The 24,406-nt window shown below is 43.9% G+C and overlaps 2 protein-coding genes across 10 annotated transcripts in view; both read right to left on the bottom strand.

Annotated features, from left to right (window-relative positions):
• Positions 1 to 1,237: 1,237 nt before the first annotated feature.
• LOC119023357 (kazrin-A-like) lies at positions 1,238 to 11,263 on the bottom strand. 2 transcript variants are annotated; one of them, XM_037105214.1, is made up of 8 exons: positions 9,837 to 11,263; positions 6,381 to 6,586; positions 6,171 to 6,289; positions 5,135 to 5,366; positions 4,921 to 5,022; positions 4,137 to 4,303; positions 3,620 to 3,761; positions 1,238 to 2,233 (listed from the first exon to the last, which is right to left on the bottom strand). In XM_037105214.1, the coding sequence occupies exons 1-8, from the start codon at positions 9,970 to 9,972 to the stop codon at positions 2,075 to 2,077; spliced, it is 1,263 nt and encodes a 420-aa protein (XP_036961109.1). In that variant the 5' UTR covers positions 9,973 to 11,263; the 3' UTR covers positions 1,238 to 2,074. The 2 variants fall into 2 exon arrangements, with proteins under 2 accessions (XP_036961109.1, XP_036961110.1); XM_037105215.1 differs by having other exon boundaries at positions 6,381 to 11,263.
• Positions 11,264 to 13,398: 2,135 nt separating this feature from the next.
• Positions 13,399 to 24,406, bottom strand: part of LOC119023356 (kazrin-like) — a 171,366-nt gene continuing 160,358 nt past the window's right edge. For 6 of the 8 annotated variants that reach the window (XM_037105205.1, XM_037105207.1, XM_037105210.1 and 3 more), the window contains 6 exons: positions 18,864 to 19,000; positions 18,218 to 18,388; positions 17,751 to 17,837; positions 15,695 to 15,884; positions 14,403 to 14,539; positions 13,399 to 14,039 (listed from right to left, as the gene is read on the bottom strand). In XM_037105205.1, the coding sequence (XP_036961100.1) occupies positions 13,869 to 14,039; positions 14,403 to 14,539; positions 15,695 to 15,884; positions 17,751 to 17,837; positions 18,218 to 18,388; positions 18,864 to 19,000 (893 nt within the window). In that variant the 3' untranslated portion in view covers positions 13,399 to 13,868. The remainder of the gene's footprint in view (positions 14,040 to 14,402; positions 14,540 to 15,694; positions 15,885 to 17,750; positions 17,838 to 18,217; positions 18,389 to 18,863; positions 19,001 to 24,406) is intronic. The other 2 variants (XM_037105208.1, XM_037105209.1) reach the window with 2 other exon arrangements.

The following is a 24,406-nucleotide window of genomic DNA, read 5'->3' as shown; positions in this document are numbered from 1 at the left end:
CTCCTATCACTGTCAGCCTGTAATCAAATTAACTGACGTTTCCGCAGCTACAAAGGAAAAATGTACCAGTAGATAAACTTGACTTATGTGGCCTTACAGTGTAGCAGATGAACTTGATTCAATCTGTGGCATTAACCTGTTGCGTGCAGTGTGCGTCTCCCTGCATAACTCAGACTGAGTAACCGCTGTCTCGATTTTGTTGTTGCAAACTAAGTCACCTCCACTAAGGTGTAATTATTGATTTTGGTTTTATGGCTGCTACGTGAGCTCATAATTACATTTTGCCATCGAATGCTTCCTTAATGAGTAGTTCAGTTCACTTGGCACACCTTCCTAGCTTACACCTCGGATAACCCGGAGCACAAAGGGGGCATCGGATAATGAATTGCCCGCTTTATTTCACCCAGCTGTGGGCGGATTACTGTAACAGGCGGGATGTGAGTCAGGTAGCATTGTTAGTAGCCAGAGGGCAGCCCAGCTGTCTCATTTGGCGCTGTGTCATCCTTCTCGTGCCCCAGTGAGTAAGAGGAGGAAGTTGCACCATGTCGTGTTGCGTAGAGGTTTGAGCAGACGCTTGATGTAACATGTCCGACACCGAGCAAAGATCGGAGGAACGGCAGTGGCTCACCAAAACACTGTTGAGAAATCACTCAAGTGTACAGAGTCAGTATTAGCACACAGACGTAATCTGTGTTTAGTATTGACTGCCATTTGCATTGCAGCGGGAGCAGCGATCCACACACAGAGAAAGTTTCTCCGACATTTAATACAATGACTATCTGCAGTCTAAGTCCCACACCCTGTTGGCATCCTTTATTCATAAATTTCAAAATAGTTCTTGTTGCCCTGCACACTGAGAACCAAAATCAGCCAACTAGTTGTAAAAGCACCTAACTTGGCAAAACTGGCTGCTGAATGTGTGACTTTCTTTGCAGGCTGGTGTTCTAACCTTCTTGTTTGGTGCTGAACAGAAAGCCTACAAAAGGTTTCGGTGTTGACACCAGGACCAAGCTGTGGCACACAACAGTACAGTATGCATCACTAAAACCAAAACAATGAGTTAAAATAGGCTAAAAGGCTGCGTAGATCTGCAGAGTTGGAATTGGTAATTGGTAATAATTGTACTGTACTGTTCCTGCTGATGTTGCTGAGAAGTGGAGCTCCTCTCACTCCTCCTCACCGTCGTTGTCGTTTTTGTTTTAATGGAATCCAATCCCAAAACCACAGCACAGCCAAATACGAGATATCGTCTTTATTTCATTAAAAGGAACTCTTTCATTTTCACATATATGCATCCTTACACTTTCCAGGCTCCGGGCTTCCATGGACATACAGTTCTGCAGTCATCTTTTTTTTTCTGGCATAGTTCAAATATCTTTTTTTCTTTTTTTTCATGTTTACCGCACAGTATAAAACATAAGAAGAGGTGCTACATTTGTCTGGACACAACTGTGTAGGTGTGCAAGATGAAAAATGACATCAAACATATAATCTAGAATTTAAAATTGAGTTGTTTTTTTTTGTCCATTGTCCTCAGCTACACTGACAAGGCATCACAAACAGCAGAACTGAATGAAACATGAACATTTTACACTGATATGAAACTTTTTTCCTTTTGTCATAAAGTACCCTGTATATTACACTCTTTTTTTTTTCTTTTTTAATCTCACTTCGCTCAGAGAAACAGACTGTCTGTCAGTAGCAACTAGTCAACAAAGACATGTCACATCCTGGTTCACAAAGAACCATTTACACACATAAAAATACAAAAATAATCATTTAGCTTGAATCCTTCAGCTCTTGATTCTGGCGAAATTACTGCCCTCAGAAACATCAAAATAGCACCCGCCCGCATGAGTCCAACAAGGTTTTAATTTTTTTTCTTAAACCAGGATTCTTGTAAAAAAGAATCCTGCCTCGTTTGAAAAGTGCAATCTGTCCTGTAAAGGCTCATCTTTAGAAAAAGAAAATGATAACCATCCCATGTTTAGGTGCACATGGAAGACAAATGTCCATCATGTCGATTTATGTGTGATGAAGCTGATGTCTGGTGTTTGTCACGACTCCGATGACCTCACACGTTGGTGACCTCGATGCTGGTGTAACCGCGGATCGGGCTCCCCTCGGTTCTAGGAGGAGTCTGGTCTCGAACTTCCCGAGGCAGGGAGCCGTAGCTGCCGTGGCAGCTCAGGTCTCGCCCGTTGCGGCCTTTGGGGCTGAACCCTGTTGGAGGCTGGAACAGAAAACACAGCTTGTTTCCCTTGTGTGTACTTTTTCTCTATTTAAGTGCATAGTCGGAGTTCTTGCGATTCTTGTATTTAGCCTGCTGCCAAACAAGATCTCTTGTCTGCGCCGTTTATATTGAATACCTTCTGTGACAAATATGTATTGTGGAACTTTCTTTTAATGCCTTGAAAGGTGTTAGTACAAAGCTACAAGAGCTGCAATGAACAGCCGATGGACAGAAATTAATAACTATTTGATAACCAATTTATCGTTAAAGTAATTTTTTATGTAAGAAAAATGGTAGAAAATGCTGTTTTCAGACACTGAAATATGGAGATTTCCTGCTCTCCTCTGTTCTATATCATATTAAACTTACAATCTCTATTGCTGACGCTACCTGTCTCCACACAGGTTACAAGCCTTGGTATTATTCTCGACAGTACCCTCTCTTTCTCCAGTCATATTAACATTGTCTTCCGAATTGCCTTTTTACATCCACGAAACATCTCCAGACTACGCCCTGCATTAACACAACACTCCTCAGAAGTCCAAGTCAACGCTCTGGTCACATCACGCATTGACTACTGCAATGCAATCCTGGCAGGCATCCCCAACAAACTCATCCATCGACTACAACTCATCCAGTACTCTGCAGCACAGATTATTACGCGTTCAAAGTCCACTGAGCATGTCACTCCCCTGCTGACTCAACTACACTGGCTTCCTGTGTCACAACGGATTACCTTTAAAATCTTACTATCAACATATAAAGCTCTGCATGATCTATCCCCTCCTTATCTCACGGACCTGCTTCCGACCTACACCCCCCCTCTCGCTCCATGCGATCTTCATCAGCAGGTTGACTGGCACCACCGGTCATCAGACTCAGCACAGTGGGTGCCAGGGCTTTCTCCCATGCTGCACCCAAACTCTGGAACACATCTTTTTAAACTAATCTACTCACTTTAACTGCATCACCTGCTTATGTTTGTTTCTAAATGTCAATCTTAACTCTTTACCTAGCTCTGCTCTATCGAATGTTTTTATTGTTGATTATGCTGCTGTTTTTATTAATGTTTGTTGTTTATTAATTGTTTCTGTACTTGATGTAAGGCGACCTTGAGTGCCATGGAAGGCACCATCAAATAAAATTTACTATTATTATTATTATTATTATTATTACAATCTTTGGGTTTTATACTGACACAGCAAGACATTTAAAGATATCATTTTGTTTTTTCTCAAATTGTATAGACCAAATGTCGAAAAACAAAATGAAAATAATCATTGGTTACAGTCCTATTGCAGAGTAAAAGCGACAGAGCCTGATTTAGAGTCCGAGGTCCAAAGAAATCACTCATGTCAGTTTCCAGCACGGTAACTTTTTCCCCACCTTGACAGCCCTCCGTCTCAGCGAGCCTTCATCATCGGTGTGTCGGCCCGTGGAGCTGGGCGGTCTGCCCACAGAGTTCTGGCGGAGGAGGGTTGGTGGCGTTCCCTGGCCAATGCACTCGTTGTCTTGCTTGGTATCCGCCCTGCAGGGCAAATGAGTTGAGGAAGTTAAAGGGACAGTTCACCCCAAAATATAAAAATATGCATGCTTTTTCCTCTTACCTGTAGTGCTACCTATATATCTGGATTGTTTGGTGTAAGTTTTGGAGAGATAAGCGAGATAATTAGCTTTATACCCAGAGTTGGGCGTGTTGGTAGAAAGAACAGTTCCAAAACAAGGTTTGTGTATTATCTTGAGTAGCCGCCATCACAAAAACAGTCTGAATGGATGAATAGCATCACAGGTAAGAGAGAAAATATATATTTTTGATTTTTGGCTGAACTGTCCCTTTAAAGAATCTGATCTACATGCTGTAGGGTCTCTCCTGGTGTCTCTGTATGTGATTGTCTCCTCTCACCTGGCCGAGCCAATCAGGGCTTTCATCTCCTCGACAAGGTGTCGTCGAACCATGTGCTTGCCGCTCTGGATCCCCAGCACTGTTGCCATGGAGTCGGTGTTAAACGAGGGGTCAAGCACCATGACAGCACCGTGAACGCCACTGTTCAGAAGATTTTCCGCAAACTCCTGGACAGGTGGGTGGGAAGAAGGTCAAAGAGAACATTTGAAATTCTCTAATGTAACACGGTGGCCATTACCAACTAACTGAGGCTCAGATAGTCACCAGAGCTGATGTCGAATTAGCTCAGAGACAAAGAAACATATTGATCTGTTAATGTCAGCATATATTCACGCTCCCTGAGGATATAACAGGATGTCAGTCCAGACGGCCTTATCTCTCCTCACCCTGAGTGTGGTCATGCCTCATAATGGAAACATGTGTTCCCTCCTGTGCCAACACAGCAGACAGTGACTGGGGATATTCATATTGCACCATAATCTGAAAGGCTTTTGTAATCAACTAGTAGCAGCTTAGAGATACAACAACAAAGGCCTTGTGTCACTCTGTGGAGATAGGGAGCACTGAGCAAACACGAGAGCCTCGATTACCCACAGTGCCACGTGATAGTGTTCTTATAATGCTCAATACATCAGTGTGCCTTGGTTATTAATATTTAATCAAAGTGTGTGCTGACAACTTCTGCTCGACAATTTGTCAGCAGCCTTTTTTTTTGTCTCAAGATGTGAGTTTTAAAAAGACAATAGATTGTTTGCACAGTGAGTGTTTTCCTCTCCGTTCCCACCTTCAGGTCTATGTCTTTGATCCATTTGATGACCCGGTGAGAGGTCCATACCAATGGATCCACGTTCTGGTGCTCGCACTGTATCCGGCGAGCCTGCAGTGCCTGGAAACCATTTTAACGAACACCTATTATTAGACTGATAGCTTCTATTTCCACCTCCCACTGGAGGATGCACCAGTATATTCAGTGCGGTCCTGTGCGGACTCCTACTCACCTCCTTGTCAAAGCTGAGCAAGTGCAGCAGTTCGATGCCCAGCAGCAAGCTGACCTGGTGGAACTTCTTGGTGATGTTGAGGTGACGCTCGAGGTCACGGCGCGTCAGGGAGTTCAGCATGCGCCCGTCTACCAAGTGGTTGTGAAAGGCCTGGGAGTACTGAGGCAAGCCCACGTCGCTTAACCAGGCCTTGGCCACCCAGTGGTGGTCCATGTCTGCAGCCTTGGATAACCTGCGGACAAACGGAGCAACGGTTTCTTAAAGGGTCACTTAACATAAATTCTTACTCGCTCAACACATGAGTCAGATCAGCCGCGTGGCTTTATGGAGGGCAACGTCTGTTGGTCTGTTTCAACTAAAACATCTCAATATCTACTGGATGGATCGTTTTGTTCTTATATTCTTGTTGCCTAGAGTACAGTATTAATCCCACTGGATCCCCTGACTTGTGTTTGACATTTGTGGTTTTGACTGAAACGTCTCCACAGCTATTGGATGGATTTCTACCAGATTTTCATTTTACTTAACAGGATGTATTCAAAACTGTAACTATGATCAGCAATGACAGGAATTACTGCTCCCTGAAGGTAGTTGAATTTTATGGCTCTACTCCTTTCCGGGACAAAACGACTTATTGTTCTTGTTTCTGATTTGTCATGGGTGGGGTTTCTTCTTGGTTTATCAAGGAAATAATCATTTGGATACTGACGGGGTAAAATTTGGATCAGATTCAAACTACCACCAATGAAATATATTTTTAAATGTGTGGACTGTGTTTAGCAGAGCGACCTGTGTGACATCAATCTCTGAGAGGAAACCTGCTGTTAAGACAATGAGACTGTTACATTTATTGAAACTTTGTGCCTCAACATTTATCTCTCAGTTTAAAGTCAATATTATGACTTCTGGGAGTTTTTTGGCGGCAGATGATCCCACAGTACACTTACATGTCGTTACTATAACTCACCAACAGATGGCCCCGTTGCACCGCTACATTATGTGCAGTTTAAACAAGAATTCTGTTTCCCGTCCTCACCCTCTACCATTCTCAGCCTCTCTGTAATCCTCGATGGCCAGGCGGAGTTTGCGGCGATGCATCAGGCTGCTGACACCTAAACCGAGCTCCAGGTCTTCATCTGTCAGCCCGAGCAGAACCTGCGGGATGTTTAAAGAGAGGCAAACTGTGATTGCAACCGAAGGACGCAAAGTGAGTCCCACAGGCTTCCTGCCACCGATGTGACCCTACCTTTCCGCTCTTGACATTCTCTGAGCAGGTGCGGATGTACATGGGCATCGCCATGACAACCTCAAGCCAGGCCTGCACGGTGCCCGCCCTCCACTGGGACATGGGTGTGGTCCTGGCCAGCTCCACCTGCTGGAGGCGGTCCAGCTGGTCCTCCCCGTCTGACAGGCTGAGGCTGTGGCGGGTGGGGCTGGAGAGGCTGTCCGAGTCTGAGTGGGGCGGGTTGGAGGAGAGGGGGAGGGGTGACATGTGGGTGATGTGGTTGAGGGCGTGAGTGAAGGCAGAGGTGGCAGTGGGTATAGTGAGCGATGAGAAAACAAAATGTTAATTCAGTCCAGTGGCGGCGGTGGTGGGGGAATCAAAAGTAGACGGTGAGTAATTTCTTCAAAATAAACAGCCTTCTCCCCTCCTCACAACATCCTAAGCCTTTGGCTGCCTGACAACAAGCCGAGCGCTCTGCCAGCGACGCTGCAAACAAGGGTGCAGCTTCTATAAACAGGCTCCTCACTTCAGGAGTCCATTAAGCGGACAGCTGTTTGAGCCGTCGAACGAAACATGACTCATCTGTCAAAATCAGCCTCCAGCAACAGCTCGGTGAAAAGGGATGAAAAGGGTCTCTCGTTTTCATTATTTACCGCAGCCAAATTCTGCCTTGAGATTGCAAATACGTCCCATAAATGCTCCTTGAATGAATCCCTGCAGTCTTATTTTGCTTACCTGTGATGTTACTTTAAGTTGGGTAAAAATGTTTCCTGTTCACATTTTTTATGTATGAATCAAGCCCAGAGAATGATTCACTTCTGTTTCACCATTGCTGTGTCCTCACCAGCGGGTGGCAACCTAGCACCAGCTTTGTGCTCGGTGGCCGGCGAGGCAACATGAATCGCCCACAATATTGAACGCATTGTTGTCGCTCTGCCTGCTCACAATATAAGTGTAATAATATGTGTGGTGTTGTGCGGTCTGTGTCGTCTTTTCACTGACAGCCAGCACATCGGCATTTTATTTTATTTTCCATTCGACACCAAACATGACAGACCCTCGAAGTCACCTGTCTCCTCAAATACTCACTGAAGAAAACCTCCACATCAGCACAAATACTGGACAGCTCTCCTCATTCAAGTCCCCAGAGTTTAGCCATACTCTATTACTCTATGGCTCACCCACCGGCTGTACATGGGCATTAGCCATCAGTGCTAAAACTGCAAGGACTCCTGGGAAGCTAATGAGCCTTGACCCAAAAAGCATCCACCTGAGAGTTCAGTCAGACGAGAAGGCCACAGAATCTTCAGCCTGCAGCGCGTCAGACCTGTTCAACATGCAGCCCGTGAGCAGAACGCGGCCCTCTGATGGCCTCACTCCGGCCGTCTCATCATTTCCTATGTAGGCTAATTAGCTCTTTAATTAGTTCTGTATGTTCTTAAGCGCAGGCACTTTTTTATTTAATCAGAAAGTTGTTTACCATGGCTGTTAAAGCAGAGGGAATTTAGGACACTCAAGCTAAGAGCATACTTCCACGTAGGGCTGTCAGGATATCAGATTTTCACTACGAGGTTACATGGCGCCATGAGCAACTCCGTGATAATATTATCAGGGCAATAATAGAAAATTAGCAGAAATGTGCTGAACTGGTCACCTGACGTCATCATTTGTGTGATATTTCTTTTTGAATATCACAGTTATCATCATATCACAGCACCCCTGCCTCCAAGACTAAAAAGGTGCGTTGTTTTTTTTTTCCTGAACTTTTGCCTAAATAATGTTTCTTTTTCAGTCCTGGAAACTAACTTACCAAATAATTAACCTTTTTTTTTTGTTTTCACACATTTACACATCAAACATGAGGAATGTAAAAGTCTCCTCAGCACTTCATGTTTTTGTCAAATGCGGCCCTCCTAAGTAACAACCTGTTGTTCCGGCCTGCCCGACCTGTTGCACCCTTTACTCGCCAAAACATCCATTTTGTTACCATTATTCTTTTAGTGGAAATGTTAAAAAAATCACTTTGGAACAGACCAGAAAAGAAGTCAACAGGTTCTTTGCTTCCTCCACGCTTCTGTGTTCTCAGCAAAGACAGCACATGGAAACCCCACTCGGTCAGGCTTTACTGTGCCGCCGTGTGTTTACTCAAAAAGAGATTCACGAAAGACTTTCGGCACAAAATAAACAGATTCTTATTAAACTCAACACCAGCGATTCATCTTGCGCTGAATGCTTTTATGTTCCCTTCGAAGAGCAATGTATAAAGTGAAGGTGCACTTCTGCTGCGAGTGCTCCTCTGAGAGCAATTCATACTTAGCTGAATAAATCTGCTCTTTGGACAGAAATGCACTCTCGTCCAGACGCAAGGTCTTCTCACTCCCGAGAGACCCCAAACAAAGACGTGTTACATTAAGAACTGCAGAATTGACTGTCTGACATCCTGTTGAAGGCCGAGCTTTTGGAGTCAGCTCTCTCTCTGTGACCTGAGAGTCAGGTCCACCTGCGGGGCTGACCCTCTTATGTCTTTTTTAAAAACCCACCGAAAGAGGAGTGAGTCAGAGGAACATCCAGAAGCTATGTGGCTGTGATTACTGTCAAGAGCTTAGTGTCCTTCATCTGAGGCCACGAGTGTTTCTGTAAACACTGCAACGGATCGTTAATCCTTTTGTACGGAGAGAGAAGCGGTATGTACACTTGACGTAAGACACAAGAGACTGTTTTGTTGAAGCAATCAATCGTCAGATGTGCCCTTCAATAGCTGGTGTAATGGATGCTATTGCTACAATACCGCAGCACTTCTGATGGCGGAGATTTGTTAGAAATTGGACATTTTCCAGATGCGAAATCAAAATAGTCTATTCAACGATAAATGAATAAACCCAAGGCGGAGAGCCTGTGCTGTACAGAGTACACTGCACCGACTAACTGTTAGTTAGCTAGAGAGGAAAGTAGCTTAAAAGAATGGATCCATTCCATGTGTTAGGAAATATGCTCATCGCAGAGAGATTCAAAGATGGTTACCACTCTAATGTCTATATGATAAATATGAAGCTACAGCCAACTAGCTGCTGTGCTTAGATAGTCGACTGCTTGCCAAGAGGTGGATGTGAGAACTGACACCACTCTCGTGTTTGTACAGTAAATATGAAGCTACAGCAAGTCTGTTTCAAGTCTACGCTAAGTCAAGCTAACTGGCTGCTGGCTGAGGCTTGAATCATAGATGAATAAAGTTTGAAGAAAAGTTTGACAGACTGGGAATTGTGCTAACTCACTTTCTTACAAAGAGTTGCATGAGAGGACTCATAACATTCAGATGCATAAATGGTAAATATACCGCAGCCAGCCTGTTTCCAGTCAGTGCTAAGCTAAGCTAAGCTAAGGCTGTAGCTTCGTTCTAAGCTTACTGACACGGAGGTAGTGTCAGCTCTGGACAAAAAAGCAACTCATTGTCACGTAAACAGAGAATGTATCATAGACCTGGATATGAAGGTGCCACCAAGCCTTGCTTCAAATTTTGCCCAGTGGCCACTTGTGGTATTGCAGCAAAAAATAAAATAAAAAAATAAATAAAAACTGTGTCCTTAAAAGCATTTTCCCCATAGAGCACCATCATATTATTATAGACACAAGAAAAAAAACTCTTCTTTTTGCCCCTAAATATGTATTCATGTAATTAAATACATGGTAGCACTCAATTATTTTTGGATGGTTTTCATCAGAATTTGACTGAACTTGAAGAAGTGCATCATAGACCTCATTCACACTACAGCCATTTTACCCCAACATCATGCTCGGGGTTGGAATCAATGCTGGGATGATCTGACGCTGCCGTGTTTGAGGCTGCAAGGTAAACCGAAGTAATCCGACAAACTGTTTTTCATTTTAAAGGTTTTCAATTGATTAGGAACTGAAAAGATGATGGATAGTGAAAATATGGAGGCACAATCTGCCATTTTTTTTAAAGGTAAAACAACATATTTGATAACCTTTTAGCTGATGTTAGCATTCAACAACTTCTTTGCTAACATTATGGTTTAATTACATCCTTAAATAAATATTTAAATACATTTCTCAAAGATGTATGTTGATATATCTGAATGAGTACACCTTTCCTGATAGTACTGAATCTAACATTATTGTATCACACAGTAACATTAGATAGAATGTGGCTGATTGCTAATGCTGTTGTCTGATGAGAGCTAATCAAAAGCTGTGGTTTTACCTTGAAACGTGGCCTAATGCCCCTCCGGATCAAACTATCTGTTGTCTCTACAGCTTCTAATCAATTGGAAAACAGTGGAAAAACAACTGTGTCGGATTGCCTATGTTTATTTGATTTGCAACCCAGCACACGGCAGTACAACCTATGACCTTAGCACCCTGAGTGTGATGTCAGAGGAAAATGGCTGCCGTGTGACTTCGGTCTACTCGGTTTTTTTTTTTTCGGTTTTTTTGTGGTAGTGTGTGTGAGGGTTAGAAGGCATCTGCAAACACAGCTTGCAACCCAGCAGCAGAGCTCATTGTTAAAGCAATTGGGACTGGTGTACCTTTGTTCTCACTGGGTCTGATTGATTACTTCTTGGGTCACTTCACTGTGTTGAGAGTCCGGTGGAGGTCAGACAGGAGGGGGGGTCAGTGTTAGAGGTGAGGGGTCATATCATAGCAGAACATTATTGACACCATGTGCTGACACGTATGAGTTCAGTTCAAACAAATCTGACATGGCTTCCTTTCCCCTCGCCTCCATTTTTTTCCCTGATTTGTGGACATCAATATCGCCGGAGGAAGAGGAGGAAAATGCTTTTCGGTGTGGATAAGGAGTTCAGATTGGGGAAAGAGAGGAAAGCAAGCCATGTGGAAGCTTTTTGGGATGCAGTCCTCTCACAGATGGACTCGCAGGGCTGAGAGAGGCCACCGCATATGTTAAAAATGGCAGCCCCCCCAGCATAAAGGGACGAGTCAGGATTAGAGCCATACCACGACAAATGAACACATACACACACACAAACATCATCACAGGGAAAGAGAGGACAGCCACATGGAAATGCAACGTCATTTATTTTATTTTAAAATAATCTTATTTTGAGCGTAATTTGTTGCCATGCCTTTTAAAAGTTCGCTACTATCCACTTCTTCTAAACATCTCAGGACCTCGCAGCAGAAGTCCCCCCGCTGAGGCCTACATCTTCGACTTTAAATAAAACTCTTTGATAATAATATTAATTTGTATTTCTGTAATGTTATCTCATTTACAAAAAGTAAAATATTTGTGGAAAATAAAAAGTAAAGAAAAGAGACCGTGGCTCAAAACATAAAACTCATACACTTGATATGTTTCTCCTCCCGTCAGCGGAGGATCAATAACGGTTGGCTGGATGAAACAAAATAAAAATAGCCTAGATTTTCATACATTTCATTAAGTGTTTAATGAAATAAAACTGCTTTGAGCTGTTGTTCTTATACATACAATTTAATACATGATGACTTATCGTTAATGATTCACCTCTAAATCCAATATCTGCGAGCCCAAATGTAGGTTGAGCCAAGGGTTAAGAGATAATCCCCCTCGCTGCTTACACAGTCGCTCTCTTTTTTGACAAGCACTGCGCTTAAATACAGCTTCCAATGTAATCTGTGACTCCACAGTGTTTCAGATGAGACTGACAAATACCCAGTGTTAGTTCAAAAAATCGGGGAGGGAAAAGATTTCCTGGGGGAGGCGGTGCAGACTCCGGCTCAGTCCAGTGAAAGGATGAAAAAAATCCAACGCCTCTCGTCATTCTTTTGCTTGAAGAAATGCTATTAACCTTTGGTACCGAGTTAATTGCTTTTTTTCAGCAGTGGCCTGAACCTTGCATCTGCATTTTTGGGTGAGTTCACTGGGTCATGGAGGAAGGTATACATTTACTTCAGTTTGATTAGCCTGCTTAAATCTGATTTTCGACCTCCCGAGTTGGCTCTCGTTATTGTTATAACGCCTCATTTAGTGTCCGCTCCGTGCTCAGGCCTCTAAATTAAAGCTCTGATTTTTAACGGTGAAATAACTGTCAGCCTAGTTCTACTATGTAAGTATAACTGATGTTTAAGCTATCTCTTATTTTGCGATAATAGCTTTAATTTTTTTTAGACTTTTCCAAGAATAATTTTACTCCCAACAGCCTTTGTAAGTACTAATAAAACGATAGCTACAAGCTACTGTAAGATCCTACAGGAAGAAAAATGGCACAAAGCCTCATGAATAAGTGGAATAATGATATCAACATTTTAAGTGTAGCGCTGGATTTTCTTTGTCTGTTGCATTTGCTGACCTTTAAGATTTCAAAAATACAATTTACATAAAGAGCCTTGTAGGTGCACATTAAAGTTCTATGTCTAGTTTTTGCAACTGTGTCGAGCTCTCGAACATTAATCAGAGCGTTTTCTGAATAACAAATGGAGGAAATCATGAATAAACATCATGAAATCAGTAACTGACCTCTCTTTGTTTTATTTATTTATTTTTTATCACCTCCTTGACAACATACCCAGAGAAAGACATTTTCTGTTTGGCAGGGTTTTGTTCAACATGCATTTGGGGACTGGGACTACGTGCATGCATGTCACACATGTACTTTAGGCATGTACCTTCTATCTTAGCAGATAGAAAACACACTTCTTACATTTCCTGTTTGGCTTCATGTTGCCATGGAACAAACTGTTCTGCATAGAAAGTTCATTCCTTGCACGGCGGTTTTTCTTTGAAGTCTCATTTGAGCAAACATCAAGGAGGGCACGGTTTTCTTGGCGGGTTGAAGGATGTGTTGTGTAACCGAATTAGAGGTGGATTTTAAGGAGTCTGCATGTCGCCCACAGGAAACTGGTCTCGTCATGGCAGTGTGGAAGGGAGGAGGGGGGGATGGACCAGGCAAGACAATAAACAGGGAGGGGTTAAGTTAAAAAGGTTGTGAGAGGAGCAGGAGGAGGAGGAGGAAGAGGAGGGGGTACATGTCAAAAAGGAACAAAAGGCATTCAGGACAAGGAGACATTTACACGCACAGAGTGCACATCAACTGTTGTTATTTACAAGTACAGCAGTCCTTCAAGTTTCCAGTTGAGTGAAAACAAAGAGTCAAAATGTAAAGAACAACTAAAAGAACCAATAACACAGCCTCTTTTTTTTTTTTTTTTTTGGAGGGCAGATACAATTGAACATATCCACATGGTCGCCGTGTCACACTCTATTTACAGGGCTATACATACATACAGGTGCAACTTGCCCATTAAGGTTTCACACTTCAGCAAAGCAAAGACGCGCCGCCGCCTTCTGACATGGCCCTCGACGCATGCACGCACTCTTCAGCCGCGTACAGGCGACGCATGCATGTGAGACTGCACAGGTGCGCACGCTGTCGTACCTGTGCACACTCACATCGAACACACACCCATCTTCTCACACGGACACACGCGCTTGTCTTCTGATAATTGCAACGAAAGGGCTCTCCAGGTGGTTCGCTCGGACATTGTGTGCTTTTACCAGTCTGCATCTTCCTCTATGTAATAATCAGGCGTTGAAGTACCATCAAACAAACCGGGGTCGAGGGATTTGCGCTGCTTTCCCCGGGCGAAGACACGCGACAGAGAGCCCAGGCCCATCTTCTCTTTCTTCTTCTTACGCTTCGCCTCCTCCAGATCTTCTAGGGACTGGAAGAAGAAGGGTAGAGAGGAGAGGGAAGAGGACGATGAAGGGATGGGTGAAGGGAACAGAGAGATGCAAGAGCAGAGAAGTCAGCAAAGGGACGCAGAGCAGGCGATAAAGACCAGCACAGATAAAGATCACAACACAGAAGGCAAGTGATACTTGACATGCTGCGACACATGCACAGATTCGACAACCACAACCGGCTTTCACATAAATTCAAGTCACAGCTGCAGACAGGCGACAGGCATGAGCTCAGCCACAACGATGGCAAAGTGGGAAACGGCAGCGGCCAGCGAGCAGGACAGTCGGCAGCTACTACAAAGGAGGTGATTACTCGGGAGGGTGCAGCGGTGGGCAGCTCTTACATTGCACAGGGAGTGAGTCCGGTGGCGCGGCGAGTTGATGTCGCTCGGTGTGGACGACCGGTCTCCTTCCAGCGCCGAGGCGTCGGAGATGATGGAGGGCTGGCGCGAGTGGCACGGGCTCACCCGCACGGCAGCCACTGCAACGGGGTGAGAGGGAAAAAGAGAAAAAAAAAAAGGCTTGTTTTCTTTTTGGGGTGTGTGTTTGGGCACCAAAAGTAGTGCACAGGGACAATCTGATTCAACGCCACAACACCCTCAAATAAAAATATATTTCAAAAGCCTGAAATTATTTGCAATCATCTGCAGTTGCTAAGCAACAGTGAAAACAGCTTCACAGAGGATGAACGAGTGTGTTGTGTGTGTGTTTGTGTGTGTGTGTGTGTGTGTGTACCAGTGAGACTGATACATATAGTACAACCAATTGCATAGCAATTTAGAGATTCGTGACTGTTCACACATTTCCCTCAGTTTTTTGGTTTTTGTGTGCTTGCCCCTCCAGATGTCCCCAGTTAGTCAGCAACCCATTTGAACCCGTGGCTGCCTTTTAAAACAAGGACTGAGATGGACTCCTACTCTGTTGGAAGCAAAGGCTGATTTGTCTGTTGTCTTCTTTTTCAGAGGGGAGGTGCCAGTAGCTCAGCTTCTACTCCAAAGTTTACATGTTTAGTCTTTTGTTTTGGGGCGTTCTGGATGAACCGATCAGGCTGACAGCTTGGATGACAGTGGAGATTCTGAGTTGTGAAATTAGACTCATAATGTTACCTCCAGACTATAGTTATTTGATATTGTCTAATAACCAAAATAATTACAATAATCATCATGCTTGTATTCCATGTTGCTCAGCCTGATACTGTTCCCCGTCTGTGGTGCATGTCTGTGAACCTACAGTTGTAAATGTTGTGAGGGGCCTGAAAAGTAAAAATAGGGTCCAAAACATAAAGAAATGTAAAAATGTATGATTTTCATTGTCTCTTCTCATGTTTTGTGAAAGTACATTTAACTAAACAAACACAGTAGTTAACACCCAGCTGATCCTCAGCTGCCACCAAAGGCTTCTGTGCGGCACAGACAAATGAGAGCCGTAAAGCCAAAAATGTGTTCGCTGTAACAGCTACAATAAAGCGCATGAAATGTCACAACCGGAGCAATCATCAGTGGCCAACACCGTGGTCATACTGAGCAGATGGCAGGAGTGGATGTGTGTGAAGCAAGTTCACATGAGCATGCAGAGGGCGAGAACCACCCGGTGTCAGTCGGTCCACGTACGGGACGAGGGTGTCGTGTCGGCCTACCTTGTCTGTCCGTGGGATGCCCCGTGTGGACGTAGAGGGTCTGCTGACTCTGTCTGATGGCAGCAGTCAGGGGTAGGTCGGCCTGCATCACCCACTCTTGGTTGTTGCCGTTGACAACCGTTTCTGTGGGCATGGCCAGAGAGTGGCGCTTGGGCACGTCCTTGGTCAGGGTGGCCAGTGACTGTTTGGCCTTGAGAAGATGGACAGATAGATGCAGTCAGTCAGTCAGTCAGAAAGCAAACAGTTAGAGACAGTCCTGGAGGAATAGCTTTAATTCTTATTTTTATTTAATTCTAATTTTTTATTAAATTTTTACTTTTCATTTATTTTTTTTTAGTTGGTGTTGTTGCAGCCCAATCATCAGAATAAAATGTTGGTAGTTTAAGTTTTTGCAAACCACGGACACATTCAAATATATCTTATCAACATTTCAACCATATATCTCTCACATCACATTGAAATGATATGTATATGACCGGACTCTGATGTCAGGCAGTTGAGCGGATAGTTTAGTGTTACTGCAAGTCTGAGAGAAGTCTGTCAAGCCAACAACCACTGTTCAAGAAGGCTTTTCAACATTTTTTGAAAGCACTGAATATTTTCAAGAGGATGTCAGGGTATTTTCTAGCTTTGTTAACGGCGACAAATATGGATATTTTTTGAAAGGATGTTGGAGCATCTCCAGACAATAAGCACAGCGTTGTCACAACATCAAATGTAATATTGAACCTAAAAATACTATATGATAGAATTTGATAAGATACAATATGATACTGTATTCTTTATTGTCTCCATATGGGAAAGTTGTCTGGGACTCAAATGCTGTGCACATGTAACTTCCTCCATATTGGAGATAATAGCATAAAAACATAAACAGAGCAGCACACACCAACATGATTTACACAAATTACACATATTGCACATATGATACCACCAGTCATGATCAAAATATCATCAGCATTTGCACGCTTCCTGGATCCTCAAGCAGCATTAGCAACTTTAAACATATCCATGGTTTACAGAAACTCAACATTACCAACATTGTTCTGGCAACTGGGTGTTTGTGTTTCTGTTGATTTATTTATGCACGTAGTACGTGTGCACACATGGAAACGTTACATATCTGGAATCCCACTACAAGTCTCTGAGTGCATGCAGACATGTGAGTTGTTTCCCCTGGGCTCTTCATGTGGTTGTTGTCTCATGAAAAATGCAGCTGTATTCATGTTGGTCTTTTGTTGTGTGAAATCCCTTGTTACCACTCCTGGGAGCGCAGAGAAGAGGGGGAAAAAACAAAAAAAAAAGACCTCATATCTGGAGGAGGTTTTTGCTGTTTGCTTCCTTTCAGGGGCGGAAGTCAGGAGTTGTAAAGATGCAGAAACTGTAGGAAATAATGACGCCTCTCTATAAGTTTAACAAATACATTTTGCTCTGCAGAGACTGGTCGCAAAGCGGGACTCGCCACATTTTGAACAGGAGCAACAATGACCCGCTGGAGCCCTGGGAGATGAGTTGGTGCGTGTGTTTTGTGTCTGTCAAAAGTTTTTTTTTTTTTTCTCTTTGTGTGAATGTTTTTCTGATTAGCCTTCACATGTTTTTCAAATGCCTGAAATCTTGTTATATTTGTGAATCGTATCATCATGCCAGGCAGGCTGCAAATCACCGGCGGCACAATCAGCCTCACCGCAATCATCTCTACCTACCAGCGGTCAAACGATTATCAATCATAGTCTTTGACATGCAAAACAGAGCACAATCACAAACCTTCAGAGCAATCATTAGTGGGCAGAATATTGATGTATTTCCTCCCCCCCGGGGCATTTCTTAGCTCAATTACACATTAAACACATTCAGATCAGTCACAGCGGGAAATCCGTGGGTTCACTCATGATAGGATCACTGGGATCACTCAGGGTCGGCTGTGGGTTAGTGTAAAACGTGCAGCTGAGAGGAGGGGCTTTCCAAAACGACAATTAGGTCATAAGTAGGAAAGATTTCCAGGGAGCAGAGGGGTCGAGAAAAGGTCAAAATTTAAAGCTGGGGGGGCCCATCTTACCGCCATGACCCTAGGAGAGTAGTAGTCCCTGTCCGCAACCCGCTCAAACACCCGGAACTCCATTCTCTGATTGACACAGTTACTCATCTGGGGGGTTGGAGACATGAGGGATGTCTATACTGTACATTCAAAGGCTTCCTGCGTTTGATCATATGCAGTATATCCAAACTAGTACATAGTGGCTGACAGCGTATTGAAAATACTTCAGTAAACACAAGTGATGCATGTGTGTCTGAGCCTCGACGACTGTACTTTCCCTGATCTTGCTTTCTATTGTTGGTTTTATTCTACGCATATAAAAAGTGCCATCAAAGACTAAAAATGGAGAAAATTGATGTTTAACAATGGCAAAGAAAGAGGTAAACAATTTTTGAAAGCACTGATTAGAGTCTGTCTGTCTGCCTGCCGGCCTGTCTGTCAGTCAGCTCGCCCCTGATCACCCATCTCAGTCTGTCTTCCTGCCTCACCATGGCCAGCTCAGCCTCCAGCTCCTTGATGCGGTTCTCCTTGAGGTCGAGCTGGGAGCGCAGCATCCCCGTGTGCTCCGTGGCTTCCTTGGTCTGCCGCCTCAGGTCCCACTTCTCTCTCTCCAGCATGTCTTTCTCTTTGGCAAGCGCCTTCACCGCATCCTCGCTCTCCTAGCAGACACAGAGATCCTGATGGATTGGTTCACTTATCAAGCGCACCATTGAAAAATAGTAAGGATCAAGCAAGTCTGTTTGATTATAGCACCAAACCCAATTTCAGATCAGTTTAGTGTGATCATTTTTTTCCCAGAGAAAGAAAAAGGTCTAAGTGATTAATTTCACGTTCTGGAAGTGACACGTGACAAAAAACAACAGCAACACACAAACCTGAACGTCTAACCATAATGCCGAGAGAGAAATATTTTCAGTCATTCTGACAACTTTACTCGTGCAACAATTTGGTCATTTGTTACACGCATTTTGTTAGAAAGAACTCATTCTGTTTCGCCGTGCTCTTGCTTGGACGAAGCTACATTCATCTTACAAACAGCTACGACGGGAGAGATCTTTCTTCCTTTTCCCGAAACTCTTTTTGTGCATGCACTTGCTTTGCTGACTGATCGCGGTCAGAACACGGGCGCCATACTTTTCTGTGCTGCTCATAGTTGCGTATGAAGTCGCGGAGCTGCTCCTCGCGGCTCTCCAGTGTGGCATAAAGCTGCTGCATCTGGTTCACCAGGTCTGCTTTCTCCGCCTTCAGACGCTTCCGGTCCGACTTCATGGCTGCAGGGAAGGATGAGAGAGAAAGGGAAAGAGAAAGAGAAAGAGAAAGAGGGATTCTTAGAGACCTAGTCATATTTGCTTATGTGGTGAAGTTTCAACATTAACTGCAGAAATGGAAATTACTCTAAACGGGTCACGTATGCCACTGCTTACACTTTTTGAGATGATTCATGTCCAGTATTTTTTCTTCATTTAGTCCACATTATAGCAGGTTCTTAATGAATAATAACAAGTTATTAAGCACTATGAAGCATTTGAAGTGAAAGCATTAAATCCACCTGCTGTTGCTGGTCTAATGTGGCGTGACTGCGTGATGATAAAGCGGGGTGAATCACACACGAGCCCCCCCCCCGTCAATCTCCTCTCCGCTGCTGGATTCATTAAGAGGCTGGCTCTCTCTTCTCATCTATCTCCCTGCCACACACTCTCTCTAATCCCCTGGCACCTCACCCACGCATCATGATAAAAAATGTGGTTTAGTGTAGTTATTCACAGAGGCTCTAATTTTCTCAAAGACAACATATCCTTTTTCTCTCTCCCCTGCATCTGCCTCTTCGCCTGCTTTCTCACGATTTCCACGCGAGGTTTGTTTTCCAGACATCCGCTGGCTTAAAGCGGCGTCCCCCCCCAGCTATCTATCCAAACTGACAATATATGTTTTATTTACATTTTATGTATTCTTTCGGTGTCTGTCCACCTCAGTTTTCTTCACTTTGACATCGATTCCCTCACAGCACTGACGCTCTGACAGTCATTTCATAACGTCGTGCAATTCTTTGTTTTTTTTTCTCTTGACGCTTGTTATCATGTGCTCACCTTTCTTCTTCCTCCTTCTTTGCCCCCCCCCCATCCTCCGAGCCAGCTGTGTGTCATTAATTAACTTATACCACAGCATGGTTAATTGCTTGACATTCACAAGTTGCGTCTGGGGAGCGCGCTCAGGCGTGTGGAATGGAAGTGTGGTTTCACAAGGACAGATTCATCCCTCCCGTTTCCTCCGCTTCATTTTTTTTTTTCCCTGTCACCCTTTCACATGACTCTCTTTCACCGGTTATCCCTGGTGGAAAGGGGGGATTCGAGCCAAACGAGCCGGCGAACGAAGAGACAAGAAACATCCCTCACTGGCCAAGAGAAACAGGAAACCTCCCAGCACCTGCCTCAGGAAGCGTAATCAAAGCCGTCTTTGAGATGAGCCAAAAATGTCGCTGCGGCCTCACATCCTGCACCTGTGACCGATTGGCAACGTCAACCCTCCTGGTGTCGGATGCAAGAAAGCACTCACTGTGCCTCGGTAAAAGGGTCCATTCACATACGCAAATCATATTAGCACTGTTGCTCACCATTTAATACCAAGGTATGGAGACTCATAATGAACAAAGATGCTCCTGGTGCTAGTTACCTTACACTGAACAATGGAGATGAGACGGGCAGGGGAAAGTATGTCTCTTTTCTGCTAACAGCCGTATATATGAGTGAAGTGCTCCGCGGCTCGGCCAAAGCCTGCAAGAATTATTACCAGATGAAACAAGAGGAAACCACCTGGGAGCCATACAGAGCTGAAGCTAATGTGTTCTGAGCTGGAGGAGGAGGGAGACATGAAGTGGAAGCTACTAGAGAGGCTTCAATTTAATAGTCGTTTCATGGAGGAACAATATCCGTGCAAGCGCCTGTCTCCTTTCCTCGCCACGCACCGCATTCCTGTATTTCCGTGTGTTTTGAGAATCTTCTTTTACTCTATGTCTAAAATGTTCATCAGTGGCTGCCTGTGTGACACTGAGCACCGTGTGTGCCTGCATTCACACACTGAAAGCTGAAGGAGAACAGATTTGGACTGCACAGAAACATTCACCACGAACAGCCGAAGCCACTGTTCCCGCTGTCCGATGTTCAAAGCACCTGCCTGTATCACGCTCTCCTGACTTGCTCTCTAAAATCTGCATAAGAGTGTTTTTTTTTTGTTTTTTTTTTCAGCTCATCGCACAAAAACTCTTGAGCAACCAAAAAAGCCCTTGTGCTTCAAAGTAGCTTAATGTGGGCATCTACTGTAGTGGGCTAAAAGCTTTTGTCTGCTGGGCTCTTTTATGACGCTTTGCTGCACTGGAGGGCTGAGATCGCCTGCAATGAGTGGGCCAACTCATTAACTACAAAACAGCTGGACTTCTCAGGAAGTTATTGGCTGGAGGCGGCCCCATATAAAAAGTAATCTAAAGGAATCGTTCAATATTGTATGCTGTTTTTCTGAGAGTTAGATGAGAAGATGGAGACCTCTCTTATGTCTCAACAGTCTCCACTGATGTTGCCAACAAGACCCTGTAAAGTCATAGCAAGGAAATAATCCTACAAACTACCCAGGTATTGGTACCTTCAAAGATTGGTTTGGTCCTTGGTTTGCATCCCTTTTTGTTCAAAGGTTAGATATTTTGCAAAATGGCAAACGATTCCTTTAATCAATTAAATGTAAAGATAGGCTAGATATATTTCGATAGAAATACACAGGAAACGACAGACGACGAGGGAAGATGGCAAGCTGGTTACTACTTTTGTCTTTTTCATTTTAACTGCATGTTATTTGTTGTTCCACTTCCTCTTTGTAGAGGTGAAAAGCGTTAGGGTCGGTTCCTGTCGCTACTTTTGTGAATGTCTTCTCCTTCCTGAGAATTTACTGACAGCAGAAGAGTGGAATATTTTGCAGGAGGAGAATTTTTTTGGTATGTTTTGATTCTCTTTTCCTGCTGTGAAAAAATGTCACCGCAGGAATCCTTTTTCTAAGTGACGTGAATTCGAGCTGACCAGAGCTGCTGCTGCTGTTTGTGAAGAAGCAAAACTACAAACTGTTTACAGCTGCCTTTCAAGCCTACAGGGGGTTCACAGTTGGATGCTAAGGGAACACATTTTTTTGGTGGACTATCACTTTAAAAAGAACATGGATATATGTGGGTAAGTGTCAGTCGTTATTCATGCTCCCAGAAAAGACTCCCTAGCACTTTGTACACAGCGGGGATGAGGCACCGTTATTCTGCCTGACGTTCTGCATGAAAAGTGCAATGAATGTTGTTATTTCACCTCTTTGCCTGCAGTGAAGACAGAATCAGAGCCAAACCAACGTGTTACCTGACCCTATGAGCTTGCAGGACGGGACTGGGGGGGGGGGGGGGGGCGACAATTTGACAATTTAAAAAGCAGCTAGCGACAATGACCATTCAGCAGCGGTTAGCATCCCTGCTGCTGCTGCTAAATGATTATTGTCATGCCATTGTTCAGAAAGCGCAGCCTGGTAACTATTTAAAATGGCACACTAGACACAGACAATGTTGTTGCGCCCCTTTCGCTCGCTCAACGATGGCGTGCTATCCAAAAATCACACACTGGCCTTTGTTTGGTTCAGTGTGAACAAACAAAGCCAGCATGAAGAAGGGTCTTCGTCGGGGACAGTGTTGCCTGACCTCGGTGTAGAAAGGGCTTCTGATTAGTCATCAACCTTATAGAATCTAAATCAACCGCAGCCATCTTGGTACACTTACCAACCCCTATTGCTCGATGTGCCCTATCTGTTACAGCAACAGTGAAACAAAATCCCAGCCACAATTTCAGCTAAATGACATGGATTTTCTTTACGGACCAATTAAATTGACAAGCGAGTTTGGCAACAACACACGGGGGTCTTTGAGGAGTCAGCGTCCATAGCATATGCAATTTTTCCAGCTCAGTTTTCCGCGCCATTACGAACGTCAGGATCACAAAGAGAGACCCACTTATCAACACCCCCTCAGAAAAGGATGTTCTTCACATAAATGAATGAAACCACTTCACACCGACGCTACTTCATATAACTTCAGCCCTAAAGAGAAGGGACAGGCTTTTAGTCGGCTCTTAACATAATTATTTGGGGAGAGAACAAAAGAGACACCAGCTCACTGGAGGGAGTCCAGTGTTCACGGATTGGGATTTTAAATCTGCCAGCTGAATAATGAAGTAGGAGCCTCGGAGCTGCACAGCCTATCACCTCCTCACTTCCTCTGGAAGAATAAACTCACAGGATGTACGAGCTCGAAATAATGTTTCCACTGTATCACACTTCGTGGTGATTTTTCCCACACGGCAATTAGAAGTTCATTAATGTTTCATTGAGAATCTACATACCGCAGCGACGACATTTGACCCTTTTATAGGTTTATGCACAACCTATGAGCGAGCCATTAAAAATAGATCAAACATCGCTCGCTAATAGGTGATCTGGAGGGGTGTGTGCGTGCTGGTGTTTGTGCGTGAACGAGTGTGTGTGCAAGCTATTTGAACAGCAGAACGGACACATCGGGGGAATCACGCTTTGATCCCATAACAGCTCCTCATTACTCACCACACTGTCTTCACTGGATCCACAACAAAATTAACTGGAGCTGTATGAGGCCGAGTGTGAGCTAACGCGGCGGTAACATTCGAGCGCGAACAGCGAGTCAGCTGCGATGTACCCTGACTCCACGGCGCTGACTGAGATACGCTTGATTTTGCTGTGATCCACCCACGTGTTCTCACTCCTGACCGTCCAATTCAAATGGACTGAGGGGCAAATTAAAAAGCAAAACTGTTCTCATTACCTGTTAATATGGAGCTGCCAGCACTGAGGAAATAAAAGGTTTATGAACACATGGCAGCCCCTAAGGATTTCCAAAATTCAATTGGAGGATTTCTTATTTCGTTTGTTTAAAAATTAAACTCATAACTAAAACTGTCACAATTAATTTAATATTATCAGGTTAAGTAGCATAATGAGATTTGGCGGCACTGAGTGTGTGTGTGTTGGTTGTATTTAGTAGTGGAGTAAAGGAAATGCACTGTACTTAAAGCAACAATATTTATCTGTTTCACCTTAAAATAACAACTTATCCCCATCACTTGTTTCTGCACTATGTAACGTCAGTGAGAGGGTCTGATCACAGCGTCACACACGTTCAATTTCTCAACACTGTTATGATGTAGCAAGTTTTGTTTGTAGTTAGCGCCTACATTGCGTCTGACATATTGTTACAGACCTGGGATTTGTATTTGCAACACATTCAGAAACTGTGGGGGGCACCTATACGCACAAAATTGCAATCTCTAATCTCAAACAAATTTGAGGTACTGTACTTTATATGAGCATTTCCATTTTATACTAATTTATACTTCGACTCCACTTGGCATCAGAGGCTGATATTATGCTTTTTATTTCATTACATGAGTAATGAGTTACTGGGTGCTATAACGAGAACACATTTTTCCTTGTATCCTTTCAAATGAAAACCATGTATCGGAAGGATTAAGAGTGTCTTTCAGGGTTCACCTACTACTTAAGATAGATAAACTTTAAAAGCCTTCTGGATTTGCTGGAAAATGCATCGTCACAAAGCTGAAAACACGCTTGTGATA

This window comes from Acanthopagrus latus, chromosome 7 (assembly GCF_904848185.1).
Source record: "Acanthopagrus latus isolate v.2019 chromosome 7, fAcaLat1.1, whole genome shotgun sequence".
Lineage (NCBI taxonomy): Eukaryota > Metazoa > Chordata > Actinopteri > Spariformes > Sparidae > Acanthopagrus > Acanthopagrus latus.
This window is presented reverse-complemented; position numbering and strand designations above follow the sequence as displayed.